The following is a 14,982-nucleotide window of genomic DNA, read 5'->3' as shown; positions in this document are numbered from 1 at the left end:
CAGTCAGCTGTTGGGATCCCCCTGTCACTCCAGAAATACAGATGGGTTCTGCCCCTTTATAGCTTGATGGCGTTAGGGTACCCTGTGCACCGGTGTCCACTAGAGCCTTATACTCCTGTGGGTCTGATGTGCCAGGCCACTGAATCCACACAGTCCAGTACACCCGGTTGTCCCTTTCCTCCACCTGGCTGGAGGCAGGGCCCCTCTAGTCCTGGTCATAGCATTTGTTACTCCCTTCTTGTAAATGCGAATCAAAAGTCCCTTTATTAGGATCGGAAACAAAATCAGCCCTTCTACTCTGTCTGGGGAACTGCTCACTGGAAACTGGAGCAGCAATTGTCCTGGGAGAACCCCCTTTTGTAGTTGTTTTTCCTTGCAACTCACGTACCCGTGCCTCTAGGGTCGAGGTAGATTTTCCATCCCACTTCCTCATGTCCTCTCCGTGGTCATGCAGATAAAACCACAGGGTGGCCCATGGTGTGTATCCACTATATCGTCTCTCTTGAACAGAGGGACGCCTACTCCTAATGGCTGAGTCCTACTGGTCCGTACAGGTGAGGAGTAGGACATATCCTCTTTGAGTTGCTGGACCTTCTGGGACAGTTTCTCCACAGCCGAGATGCAGGCCTGTAGGGAGGAAGAGAGACTTTCTTCATATTGTCGGAGTTGGCCAGTCATTTCATCCACCGTCTGTCCCTCTTCATCTTTCATGTCATTACTGCCAATGAGTTTGCATGTGACGGTTTGCATGGTGCGCTCCGTACAAACTTCTGCCACATGGGTCGTGTGCGCTGGACTTCATCTGGATCTTTGGGTAACTGCTCATTGTCCAGGTCATTATAAATCACCTCCAGCACAGCTAATTCCCTCAGGTACTGGATACCTCTCTCCATGGTGGTCCACTTGCCTGGGTGACATATAGCATCTTCCTTGAAAGGATACATTTCCTTCACGCCTGACAGGAGTCGCCTCCAGAGGCTGAGGGCTTGTGCCCCTTTTCCAATTGCTTTGTCAATGCCCCCTTCCCTAGAAAGGGATCCCAGCTGCTTGGCTTCCCTACCCTCTAATTCCAGGCTACTGGCCCCATTATCCCAGCATGGGAGCAGCCAGGTGACAATGTGCTCGCCTGGATGATGACTGAAATCTTTTCGCATATCTCGCAGCTCACTCAGGGACAGGGATCAGATGGTTGCCATCTCATTTATGGGTTCTGCCTCTTCCTCCTCCTGTTCCTGTGATGGCCCTGGTTCATCTTCATCCCTTCCTAAATGAGTTGATTTCCTTGTGTATTTTTTTCTCTGTATCGGGGGAAGTGATACTGTCATGGGTTGGTTCTCTGGTTCAGCTGCGCAGGCTGGGGCTGACACAGCTGTGGGGGCTGTCATTTTGTCGTCCGATCCAGAGACTAACTCTTCCCCTTTTGCCTCTGCCACACAGCCGCTCGCTCATTCCCCTCACCCCATAGGATGGGGGAGAGAATTGGAAGGGTCCAAGTGAGAAAACTCGTGGGTTGAGATAAGAACAGTTTAAGTAAAATAAAATAGAATAGTAGTAGTAATAATAATAAAAATAAATAATAATAATACAGTAATCATATAATAATATACAAAGCAAGTGATATACTGTACAATTGTTCACCACCCACTGATCAATGCCCAGCACGTCCGCAAGCAACGATTGCTGCCCCCTGGCCAACTCCCCCAGTTTATATACTGAGCATGACGTCATATGGTATGGAATAGCCCTTTGGCCAGTCTGGGTCAGCTGTCCTGGCTGTGCCCTCTCCCAGCTTCTTGTGCACCTGGCAGAGCATGGGAAGCTGAAAAGTCCTTGACTAGTGTAAGCACTACTTAGCAACCACTAAAACATCAGTGTGTTATCAACATTGTTCTCATCCTAAATCCAAAACACAGTACTATAGCAGCTACTAGCAAGAAAATTAACTCTATCCCAGCTGAAACCAGGACACTTGTGCTCAGCTGTCTTTTTAGTCATCCCTCTGCAGTGTTGTTAAATTTAAACTAAATTTAAATTTTATCAGCAGGAGATAGTTTAAGTAGTGAGTTCCTTTAAAAAACAAGAACAAACACCAAAAGCCAAAACAAAAATGAACAAACCAACATGTTTGGTTTGACTAGAGATTAATTTAAAGTTTGTTTTTTTGTAGTGTAGGTAAGTGTGCTACTTTCCTCAGAGCAGCTACTTTGAAGTACTGTGGGGTGGCAGCAGGCTTGCATTAATGTATTGCTGATATTAATGTCTGTGTCAGAGCAAACTTGAGCTTCAGCTCTATGTGTAATCGTATTGCATTATTAGTAATGATCTCCTTTTTTCTTGGAACATTTGTACAGAAGTCTCTCTTGTCGTCCTGTGTGTGTCTCCTTTTTGTTTTTGAAGATGGAGAGGTAACAACTTAAAGAAAACTGTTCACAGTGCAACAGCTGCCAGCGTCCTGATTCTCTGTTATGTAATTCTGTTTCACTTCTGCTTGTGTTCTTGTATGATCTGTGTTGCTATTCTCCTGTCCTGATGTTTTTCTATGGTCAGCCCTGACTGTCGTCTTTTACTTCCTCTCTGCTGATAGAGTTGTTATCATGTTAGGAATATTCAGTGTCATTCATTTTCGTCTCTTTTGAGGAACAATTTTAGAAAAGCTTAAAAAAATATTTTTGTGCAGCTTCATGGAGGTGAGTTCAAATGAACAATCCCAGGTATGAATTTTGAAGAATCTTGTTCTTTCCTGAACATTTTGTATCTCCTTATCAAAAGGAAATGAGATTATGTGGCTTATAGGATATCTTTTTATATATAAATATATGTATGTGGGTTTTTTTATATAGTCAGCAGTTTAGTCAGTATCAGTAGAAAGATGATGCTTATTGGGGTAACACAGGTATGAAAGGTATGTTCATTAAAGATCAAATTCTTATAAGTCTTGGTGAAAACATGATCTGTTGAATACGTATTTACCAGTAGGCATAGTCACTCTATAGCTTCGTTTTTCTTTTACTGTCCCCTTTTTTTATTGCTAGTTCCTCTCAGAACTCACAGAATTTTGAGATACTTGAATCTGTTGTTTGGAAGGATCTAGGTAAATAGGAAGTCTGGGGAAATAATTAGCAAAATAGTTATTCAGTGACAGAGTGGCTTTCCTCTATGTATTTCTCAAACTTCAGGAAGTTTAGTTTTTGAGGTAATATTTTAGAAATCTTGTGCTGCTTCACATAAGCTTAGACAATTAAAGTTGGTCAGCTAGTAAAATTAAAATTATTTTGTATAATTTCTAAACAATAAGCAGAATAACTTGTTTCTCCCCCAGCATTTTTCTCTTCTGCTTTATTTCCTGTAATGGAAATCATTACTTTTAAAAGCATTCTTATAATCAAGGGATTCAGTATCAATATCTTCAATCTGTGTTTCAGGAGAAAAAAAGTATTCAAGAGTTTCAATAAACTCTGTTTAGGCCATTGCAACCTGTGCTAATGAAGCAACACAGTTTTTCCCCCCCTCCCCCATATGACTTTTATTTAAAGCAGTATATTTATTGAAGCTTATCTAGTACAGATTAAGAGGTGTTTGTGGAAACACCTTAATGGTCGAAAACTTCTTTTTACAATATTTCCAGTTACTTTTTGTGATAAAACTGTAGCTTAATAATCTAAAGCCTATCCAGATAATCTCTTAAAGCTTTTACATGAGTTGATAAAATTGGCCAACATATATTCTTATATCATCTTAATTTTTGCACTCATATCAGTTTGATTTTTCCACCCATCCCTCTTTTGTGCGTATTGAGGTGAGTTAAGGACAAAAAAATTTAACGTCAAAACAAAAAAGCAAAGCCCTGTACTGTTAACTCATCCTGTGAATTGTGACTTCAGCACATTTGATTGTATTAGCATGTCCTTCTCTTTTTTTTTCTTTTTTTCCCCTCCCTCTTTTTCTCCCCCTCTTCCCAGTGCGAATACTTGATGATTGCAACTGTAGTATTAGAATCGGTATGCTTAGGGATGGGGAAAATCATAGAATTATAGAATTGTTAAGGTTGGAAAAGACCCTTAAGATCATCAAGTCTAACCGTTAACCTATCACTGCCAAGTCCACCACTAAACCATGTCCTTGAGCGCCACATCTACCCTTCTTTTAAATACCTCCAGGGATGGAGACTCAACCACTTCCCTGGGCAGCCTGTTCCAGTGCCTGACTACCCTTTCAGTGAAGAAGTATTTCCTAATATCCAACCTAAACTTCCCCTGGCGCAGCTTGAGGCCATTTCCTCTAGTCCTATCGCTTGTTACTAGGGAGAAGAGACCGACCCCCACCTCGCTACAACCTCCTTTCAGGTAGTTGTAGAGAGCAATAAGGTCTCCCCTCAGCCTCCTCTTCTACAAACTAAACAGCCCCAGCTCCCTCAGCCGCTCCTCATAAGACTTGTGCTCCAGACCCTTCACCAACTTCGTTGCCCTTCTCTGGACACGCTCCAGCACCTCGATGTCCTTCTTGTAGTGAGGGGCCCAAAACCAAACACAGTACTTGAGGTGCGGCCTCACCAGTGCCGAGTACAGGGGCACTATCACCTCCCTGGTCCTGCTGGCCACACTATTCCTGATACAAGCCAGGATGCCATTGGCCTTCTTGGCCACCTGAGCACACTGCTGGCTTATAGTCAGCTGGCTGTCAACCAACACCCCCAGGTCCTTTTCTGCCAGGCAGCTCTCCAGCCACTCCTCCCCCAGCCTGTAGTGTTGCATGGGGTTGTTGTGACCCAAGTGCAGGACCTGGCACTTAGCCTTGTTGAATCTCATGCAGTTGGCCCCGGCCCATCGATCCAGCCTGTCCAGGTCCCTCTGCAGGGCCTTCCTACCCTCCAGCAGATCAACACTTCCACCCAACTTGGTGTCATCCGCAAACTTCCTGAGGGTGCACTCAATCCCCTCATCCAGATCATCACTGAAGATATTGAACAGGACCAGCCCAAGTACTGAGCCCTGGGGAACACCACTTGTGACCGGCCGCCAACTGGATTTGACTCCATTCACCACCACTCTCTGGGCTCGGCAGTCCAGCCAGTTTTTAACCCAGCGCAGAGTGCACTTATCCAAACCGTGAGCAGCCAGCTTCTCCAGGAGAATGCTGTGGGAGACAGTGTCAAAGGCCTTACTAAAGTCCAAGTAGACAACATCCACAGCCTTCCCCTCATCCACTAAGCGGGTCACCTTGTCATAGAAGGAGATCAGGTTAGTGAAACAGGATCTCCCTTTCAGAAACCCATGCTGGCTGAGCCTGATCCCCTGGTTGTCCCGCACGTGCCGCGTAATGGCACTCAAGATGATCCACTCCATGACCTTCCCCGGCACCGAGGTCAGGCTGACAGGCCTATAGTTCCCCGGATCCTCCTTCCGACCCTTCTTGTAGAGGGGCGTCACATTTGCTAACTTCCAGTCATCTGGGACCTCCCTGGTTGACCAGGACTGCTGATAAATGATGGAGAGTGGCTTGGCCAGCTCCTCTGCCAGCTCCCTCAGTATCCTCGGGAGGATCCCATCTGGCCCCATAGATTTGTGGGCATCCAGGTGGAGGAGCAGGTCAGTGACTGCCACCTCTTCGACAACTGGGGCTTCATTCTGCATCCTATCTCCATCTCCCAGCTCAGGGGCCTGAAAACCCCGAGGATGACCAGTCTGACTATTAAAGACTGAGGCAAAGAAGGCATTAAGTACCTCAGCCTTCTCCTCATCCTTCAGATAGAATGAGAAGATGGAATGCTTCAGATAGAAGAGAAACCATTAATTGGGGTGATGAAAGAGAGCAAGAGAAGGGACAAATTGTGTTAATCTTACAAAGTGTATGCTGGCCCATCACCTGTACTAGCTGTGTGGTTTATGTGGGCACAGTGTAGTGTGGAAGGACTTGTAGTTCTCAGGGATGAGGGGTTTGGTTTTCCCTGTATGGAAGCTCCTGGCCAGTATCACCTGTGTACGCACAGCAGAGAGAGCTTTTTGCTGGTAGTTGGATGATCTGTGAATGGTGAAGCCTGCACTTTGTTCATATGTTTGTGGTCTGTGGTGGTAAAGAAGGTGAAAGAGGCTATAGAAGACTTACCACAGTGCCCATGTGTTGGGTAGGTCTTAGCTGCATTGGTTAATTGTTGCCTGATGAGGTCCTGGCTCATTTTGAAGCCTTCTGTACTACCCTCTTTTTGCCAGACTTCCCTCCTCTTTCTTTGGCTCTGTGGTGCATAGCCAGGCAAGGGTGCTTCAATCTTATGCTTGCTTTGTGTGGATTCTCAGATTTCTAATATTTCAACTTTTTTTCTTTGGTCTGGTCTTACTGTTGTCTTTTGGTTTAGATACGAGTAGAAAGTGCTTTGCTTGTAAGCTTAGTGTGCGTAACATCTGAAGAGGGTATTTTCTGTCTAGACTGTGTTACCTGACACTTAACTGATGCAATATACTGTTTTTCTCTTTGAAGGTTTAATATTGTGATACATGTCAAAGGCAGTGTGTTCCTAGAGGATATGAACTACTGCTCACTGCAGTCAGTAGAAAGATGCAGATTTCACAGAGCCTGCGTTTGTGTGGCTGCCTTACAGTATCTGAAATAGTGATGATGTATCAGGATAAACATAAGTTCTTCTAACGTCTTTGCTTATTTGCTAGATGCTGAATTTCAGAACTGCACATCTTCTCAGGCTATAGCAAAAACCTGTGGAGTTGCATGATTTGAAATGTCAGTGGAAAATGGACACTTGGAAGCATACTTTTATGTGGGTGTTTCCTCTTGCTTGTATGTGTGTCTCTCCAGATCAATTCTTGAATTTTGCTGTAGTTTCTGAGCTAGCACAGCAGATCTATGAGACACATTTGTTTAAAGAAGTGGTTTATCCTGTTCCTTTCCTGCTTATGAAGTTTTGTTTACTGCAATTACAAGTTTTGCCTACTTCCAGATATTGACCACGCTCACAAGGAGATGTGCCAGTGAAAGCATTTAGCCAGTGGCTTTTCCTGGCTATGTATCTACAGAGCCAAATTTTCAGGATGTGTTCTTCTCTTAAAGCTCCTAGTTTAAGATCTCTTGTTCTTCTTTGGTGCTCTGACAGTAAGTCAATGGCCCCCTTCAGTTCATTACAATTTGTTTTGAGTTAGCATTTGGTTAGTTTTGTGTGGCTACTTAGCTTTGTTCTGTTCTTTTCTGTCTTGATGTTGTAGGAGCTTTGCTTCTGTGGTACCTGTAAGAGCTATGTGTCTTCCATGCTGCCATATAGCAGTTCTGTGCTTACATGTTGAATTGCTCAAGAACTTAAGAAAATATCTTGCAAAAATTGTGTGTATATTTTATTTATATATATATATATATATAAAAAATAAAAATCTCATCAAATATGCATTCTTTTATAGCCCTCCCTTTTAAGAACAGAAAGAGACCAATATTTGCTGAGGTGTTGTTTTTAATTTGTGTTGTTTTGTTCTTTGACTTGGGGAAATGATGATCTCTTGTTATGTGTGTAATGTGTTTAGAAGCTGATGTTTGGCTATTGCTGTTTTAATCTGGGTCTCTGTTTTAAGGGAGCCTGTTTTAAGAAGTTTTGAGTTGAAAACAGGCAAAACCAGCAGACAAAGACTATTGTCAGGAAGGCTTTAATATCTTCAGAGGTTTTATTTGTGGTCATCCCCTCTCCTTTGTTTTGGGATTTCGTCTTTAGCTTATCAAAAATCCTCTTGTCTTTCAGGCTATGAACCGTTCCCTTGCAAATGTGATTCTAGGGGGCTATGGCACCACATCAACAGCTGGTGGGAAGCCCATGGAAATTACTGGAACCCACACGGAAATCAATGTGGATAATGCAATTGAAATGATAAAGGAAGCCAATAACATTATTATTACTCCAGGTAAGACACTCTTGACTCATACAGCAAGATGTTCAGAGGATGTATTATTAAAAAAACCCAAACCAACACAACAAACAAAAAACACAAAACAAAGCAACCTGTAGCCTGTCTTGCAGTTTCAACATAGCAGCAGCAGCATGTTAAATGTTGACTGGAGTTGTGGGGTCTGTTTTTGTTCACAGGCTAGTCGTTATTCCTCTATGTAGAAATGTGTATGCTACTTTATTTTTCCTTGTGTGTGTCTCTTCAAAGTTTGTCCTATTTATTTAGATTTTAAATTCTTCAGGACAAAGGCTGTCTTTTGTAAATTATGTTTGCAATTAACTTTGTGTACAGCTGTTGTGGTGCGAGTTTCCAAGCACTACCACAGTACCAATGGTACCAATAACAAAATATCTGTCCCTTAAGTTACTGAAAGAGAGGTTTTTGTTTATGCTTCTTGTCTACTTGCTCAATTCTGCATTGTTTTGTTAAAAAGCCTGCAGAAAAAAATCTCAAACTTAATTAGTATCCAATAAATACTGGAATTAAAGTAGAAAAAAAACCCACAAACCTGAAAACCAAAATACTGAGTTCTCTGAAACTCTTATGTTGGCCATAGACTTACATAGTTCAATAGCACATTTCCTATTAGAAGTCAGGTGGGGAGTAGTTCAAGACTTGTTTTCCTTCAACTGAATGGCACAACTATTGTGTTAAATTATATTTTGGCATCAGAATGAGAAGAATGCTAAAAAACTAAGTAGTCTTTTATTTTGCTTCAGCTTAAATGAAAACATCAGTGAGATAGGGTTCTAATTTGGGAAGTTACCTTTGTTTCAAACAAAGCTTGCAAACATCTTCAAGGAGTTTGTCTTTTGCTCCTGTGGTCAAACCTTGAGGACACCATTAATAATTTATACTCTGCATTTTCTTCCTGGGCTTTATTGCTCTGCTGACTTAATTTAGATAGAAAGACTGAAAAGATTATTTGCTGCTAAAAGCCATATTCGGCTACTGAATTACAGTGGTCAGGCTGAAACTCCCCTAGGAATATATGAGTATCTGATATATATATTGGTTTTTTGTTTATTTTTAATTATGAGAGCTTCTGTTTGTGTGGAAGGTACACTTATTCCTCATAACTGTTAACACTCTCGAGGGCAGAGAGGCCCCGCAGAGAGATCTAGACAAATTAGAGAGCTGGGCAATCACCAACCATATGAAGTTTAACAAGGGCAAGTGCCAGATTTTGCACCTGGGACATGGCGACCCTGGATGTACATACAGACTGGGGAACGAGAGGCTGGAGAGCAGCCCCGCGGAGAGGGATCTGGGGGTTCTGGTCGAGGGCAAGTTGAACATGAGCCAACAGTGTGCCCTGGCAGCCAGGAGGGCCAACCGTGTCCTGGGGTGCATCAAGCACTGTGTTGCTAGCCGGTCGAGGGAGGTGATTGTCCTGCTCCACTCTGCACTGGTGCGGCCTCATCTTGAGTGCTGTGTGCAGTTTTGGGCGCCACAGTACAAAAAGGATACAAAGCTACAATATTCAAGAAGCATTTGGACAACACCCTCAGACATATGGTGTGAATTTTGGGGTTGTCCTGTGCAGGGACAGGAGTTGGACTTGATGATCCTTGTGGGTCCCTTCCAACTCAGGAAAAAAAAATTATGTAAAATTATGTAAATTATGTCAATGCGCCCAATGTTGTCCCAGTCTCCGAAGTTGGGTGCTTCCAGTGATGGTGAGAACCCTCCATGTCTCTCCTGTTCCACCTCATCCTTCTCTGCCCACCTACAAAAAAGGTCATACTGACACCAAAGTAATAACTATTCTGTCTGCACTGAAACAGAAAAATAGCTTAAAATTTGGAAATTCTTTCAGGTTATGGTTTGTGTGCAGCAAAAGCTCAGTACCCCATAGCTGATCTAGTGAAGATCTTGAGAGAACAAGGGAAAAATGTCAGGTAAGTACTTTACTTGATGAAAAGTATTACTCTTTTTTTTTTTTTTTTTTTTTTTGTCTCTCTTTCTTTCATTCCATTAAAATTTCCCACAAATCTGTATTTTGGTTTAACTTTTCTTTCAGCAGTCATTCTTATACTGATCTCTCTCAGAAATACTAGCTGGAAGAATGCTCTAGTCTTTTCTACAAAAAAGCAGTGAAGTTTCTTGAAAAATAAAATTTCAGTGTAGCTTTTTGTATTCTTTTCATTTTTGTATTCTGTTCAAGAGAATAGTTAGCAGCCTTTTCTAAAGGCGGAGTTTGGAGAACTCTGAAAGCAGTCGCTCTGTTGAAAATTGTTACTGTGCAGAGTAATCGCAACGGCTGACTTCAGTGCAGGGAGAATAGTTTTTCCTCTATGCTTGTTAGTCAATGGGGAGAGAGAACAGGCCTAACTTAAGTACTTTGAATTGCTTCCTAGAGAAACCTCTGTTAAGGGGAATTGTTTACTAGGCTAAAGTAGCTTTATTATTTTTTTAAGTCCTAATTTCCTAAGGAAATTGACCTCTCTGCTTGTGAAACTGTTCGGGAATAGTTAAAAGGGTGCGATGGGAAGAGTTGAGGATTCTAGGCAGGAAATGAGGGCCTCCTTGCAGTATGGAGAAAGTGTTTGCTGGGGTCAGTCTGGTATGAAATGGCAGAGTAGATCAGGTAGCAGCCTCTGCACCAAGAACACAGGACTTATTTCTTTCCTGGGATAACTGACTTGCATTAATAGCAACAAAAAAAACCCCAAAACAAAACCACAAACACCACCCCCAACCTAAAAAAACCCCAACCAATGGAAAAAAAAAAACCAACAAACCCAACAAAACCAAAAAAACCCCAACCAAACAAAAAATCACCACCCCACAAAAAAAATGGACAGTAACATCCAATTCTGACTGGCATGTTTGAAACAATGCTGGAAAAAATTTAACCACGCTGTAATGTTAGATGCCCTCCTTTGGTTAAAAATCCACAGTCTACATTACCTTTTTACTCTTCCACTAACCCCTTCTGCACTCTGGGATAGCTAAAGACATTCAGTGTGTATTGATGAGAGGTGTCTTGCAGATGCTCAAGAGCTCCTGTGTTTGGACTGATGTGCTGCACACAGTGTCTCTGTTTAAAAGTAGATCTCCTGTCTGTTACATTCCTCGAAATCCTCATAAGTCAATCCATGTGATCTTATGTTAGCAGCAGGATTTTAGCTTCCACAGGATATACTGACTGATTTCCCTCTGCCTCTTCCAAGCATTAGGGCTGTAGTACCTTCTCTCACACCATGCTTTTAAGGTTTCTAAAGTCTGATTTGTTTAGAAAGCAGCCAGTGAACACAGGAAGGTCTGAAGATGTAAACTTTTGTCACTATTTTAATGTAACCTGAATCTTCACAGAATGGTTGAAGTTAGAGATCTCTGGAGACTGTCTAGTTCAGCCATCCCCCTTGCTCAAAGCAGAGTCAACTATAGAAGGTTGCTTAGGATCTTGTCCAGTTGGGTTTTGAATATTCAGTCTCCAGGGATGGAGACTTGACAGCCTCTCTGGGCAATCTGTTCCAATGTTCAATCACCCTTAAAGTAAAACGGGTTTTTCTTATATTTAAATTTGTGACCATTGTCTCTTGTCTGTTCATTGGATACCACTGAGAAGAATCTGGCTCTGTCATCTTTATTCCCCTCCATTGGTATTTATACACAGTGATAAGATTCCCCTGAGCCTTCTCTTCTCCAGGCTGAAGAATCCCAGCTCTCAGCCTCTCTTCTCATAACAAATACTCCAATCCCTTAAGCATTTTAACCCTTATCAGGTTCCCATAAATTTTTGCTATTGCAAGCAATACTGTTGTTAGAGTTCTTTGAGTATTGCATGGAAGGATTATTGGAGTGCACGTGTCCAGTCCCATGGACTTATTCTGCTGGAGTGCTACTCCAAAAAGTAGAGATAATTCTTAGGTGCCAGTATTGGCCCAAGTCCTTTCCTCCTTCAGTTTTTCATAGACCTTATAGGTATTGAAAGTACTGGAATGCTAACATCATGCCTCCCTTGCTGATTTTTTGGGAAACTATTTTCTAATTATGGTAATTTAATATTTTAAAATTAGTCAAGGTTCAGTTTTCATTTGAAACAAGATATTTGGACAGACGCTGGTTAGCCAGACTCATTCTCTGATTTCCATGTGTTTTTCAATCAGATGGTGACTTACCTTTGGAATCAATACTCCAGCAATTAGTGGGTGTTTTTTTTTTTTGGTTTTGCTTTTCTTCTTCCACTATTTTTCCAAGTTCATGGAAAAATTGCATATAAGTCTTCAGTGTTTTACAGCATATATTGTGATGGATAACAGCAGGGTTGTTGTAGGGTTTAGCAGCAATTACTTGTTAATGTTTGCCCAGAATGTTGCAATTTTGCATATAAAATTGCTTTTTAGATGTATTTGTGCATGCATACATGAGAAATGAGGGTGTGTGCTGGTGTATCTGCTTCCTGGAGCAGTTCTCTTAACACCTTATTTCTCCATGTTTAGCAAAAGCTGTATGTGTGTCTAAATTGCATTAAAAATTTTGAAGACCCATTAGTTGTGCAAAAAAAGAACCTTTCTTGGCTAATGTGATGAGTGTCACGTGCTTTTGGCTTTCCTTTCAGTGCTTCTGTGTGTGCAAGCTTTATTTTTTATCAACCTTGGTGATATAAAAGATTATTGGTTTTGCCTTTTGTGTTGGCTTTGCAGGGGAGAAATGTGAATGAATTCTTGAAATAACTGGCATATACTTGAAATGAGTCAATTTCAGGAAGGGATCACTTCAGTGGTTACCTAGTATTTTAATGAAATAAATCTGTATTTACAGTTTGTGGTCATTTAGGCCTTTCATCACTTTGCAGAGCTCCCATGGTGTTCATTGAGTGCAGCTGCTGTCCCTCTGGTTTCAGTAGGCCTGGAGTGCCTCAGGACCCTAGTATGCTCACCATCCAGATGTAGTGACACTCTCACACATCTGCTGTGGAACGGTGCCAGTGTGGACATACGATTGTCATCAGTTTGTAATGCCCATAACGTGCCAAGAAGAATTGAATCTGTCCTATGGTCTTTTTTTTTTTTTTTTTTCTTTCTTTCTTCATGGCTCATGATTGATCCAGAGACACTGTTGTTTTCATTTACTTTGCCTATAGCCATAACATTCTCACTGAAGAGCACAGATTATATAACATGATGCATAAATTTTATGACTAGGATTTAAATTTAGAAATATGGGAGAGTTTGGAAACTTCAGACTGTTTTAGTTATTTAATTGCATAGCTATATCATCACTTACTTGAGATGGTCTTGCAGCAGATCACATCTTTAATGCATTAGTAGGATAACATAGAAAGCTGGATATTGCTGACCCTTCATTATAGCTTTCCTTGTTATGGATGGGTAAAACAACAAAACTTTTCATAGGCTAAATCCCACAGTCCCCAGAATTCATTGGCCAAAGTTACAACTGAGTAAATTGGTAAGGCGAGAACTTTCAACAAAGTTCTTCAACCATATGCTATGTTGTTTGTAGGCCCCTAGTTGTGAAATTCAGATTTCTTATATATAATTAAATTCTATTCTATAATAACTCTATATATAGAATATATAATTCTTCTATAGTATTATAATACAGTTTAAAACTGTATACATACTCATATGTGCATGGGTAATTGACGCTGTCCATGTCCACATAAAGTTAAGTATCTTAGCTTTTGCCACAGCGTAACTTTCCTAAGACTTTTTCTGTCAATGTGTTCTTTTTTTTCCTGCATAGTACTCTTAATAAGACAATTGAATTCCAGGGTGAAAGGACTCTTAAAATTGTGCTTTGTATGGACTTTCTAAATCTGACTCATAACTAAAGTATGGTGTTTTTCTGGTAACTCTCATAGTTGAGGGAAATGTAGATTATCTCTTTAACAATCTTTCAAATTAGTTGCTAATATGTTAGTGTGTTTTGTGTGGGTTTGTTGTGGTTTTTGGTTTTTTTGGGGTTTTTTTTGTTTGTTTGTTTTGGTTTGGTTTTTTTTTTTTACCTACTTTTTATAGGTGGATATCTTGCAGGACTTGCATTTCTGTCTTTTGATGCTGGAGAATCTAATTACTTTTGAGCACATGGAAACACAGCTTTCTTACATTATTTGAAAATGCGACAGAATGGATTTAGTGTTATATCTTCATTTTTGAATTTTTTTTTTTTGTTACCTCTACACCTGAGCTCTAATCAAATATGTTTAGGGTTCTGTTTTTTTTTTCTCTCCATGGTTCTCATTGCTTGTGAATAATAGAACATGCGGATGGGTACCACTTGCACATTTCTCTATAACTTAATAAATAAAACTGATTCATTTTAATTGTTTTAATTATTTCAGTTTACAGTCATCATTCTTTGTTGCTCTACAAGAAAGTCTGGAAGAATTTTAAAGGATGAGCAGTTAAGATGCTGTCCCAATAAATCTTAACATACTGCATAGCTCAGGTGTGCATAAGATGGAAATCACTGTCACAGTGCTGAATGGCAGCTTAAGAACAATGTGTGCTGATGCAAGTTTCTAGGAAGCTGAAGTATGTTTACTAGGAAGACACTAAGTGTGTATCAGTTCTCAGTTTCTTATAGTCAAATTAACTGGGTGGGTTCTGAATTATTAATGCTGCAGATGGAGGGACAAATGGAGTCCAGCAGATCAGTTAGCTCAAGTGCCATATCAGTGTAGCTAGAGAGAACTAGCAAACCTTTCTGTACCTGATCTCCTTCTGCATGGATGCAGCTGTAGCTGCATGCTCCTGGTGGTGTATTGTAGGTGTGCCATTGGTTCCATATGGGCAAGCTCAGCTCTGGGTGACCTTACTAGGTCAGTTTGTGATGCTTTGTGGAGGCAGGCTCTTCTTTCTTCCCTGCAGTTGGGTTCTTGGGAGGGTTATTGCATTGAGCCATGTACTTGGATCTTGCCCTTGCTGTGATAAACCATAGTGGTCAGAAATAGGGAGCCAGTACCAACCCTCACTTAAGTATGCTTAATTTAACTAATTAAATTCAGTTTAAATTTAACTGACCTGACCCCAGCAGAGCCACTGAGCTTAGTCCACACTGAAATACTGTTTCTGGG

General features: G+C 41.2%; 1 protein-coding gene across 1 annotated transcript in view; it reads left to right on the top strand.

The window, feature by feature from the left end:
* LOC309601579 (NAD(P) transhydrogenase, mitochondrial-like) overlaps positions 1-14,982 on the top strand; it is a 65,981-nt gene that overhangs the window by 32,880 nt on the left and 18,119 nt on the right. Inside the window, exons 18-19 of the mRNA XM_082334676.1 lie at positions 7,730-7,889; positions 9,754-9,835. Of these exons, the coding sequence (XP_082190802.1) occupies positions 7,730-7,889; positions 9,754-9,835 (242 nt within the window). The remainder of the gene's footprint in view (positions 1-7,729; positions 7,890-9,753; positions 9,836-14,982) is intronic.

Source organism: Platalea leucorodia (genome assembly GCF_965183815.1).
Source record: "Platalea leucorodia genome assembly, chromosome: W".
Lineage (NCBI taxonomy): Eukaryota > Metazoa > Chordata > Aves > Pelecaniformes > Threskiornithidae > Platalea > Platalea leucorodia.
Note: the sequence above shows the minus strand (reverse complement) of the source record. Positions and strands in the feature narration are given on the sequence as shown.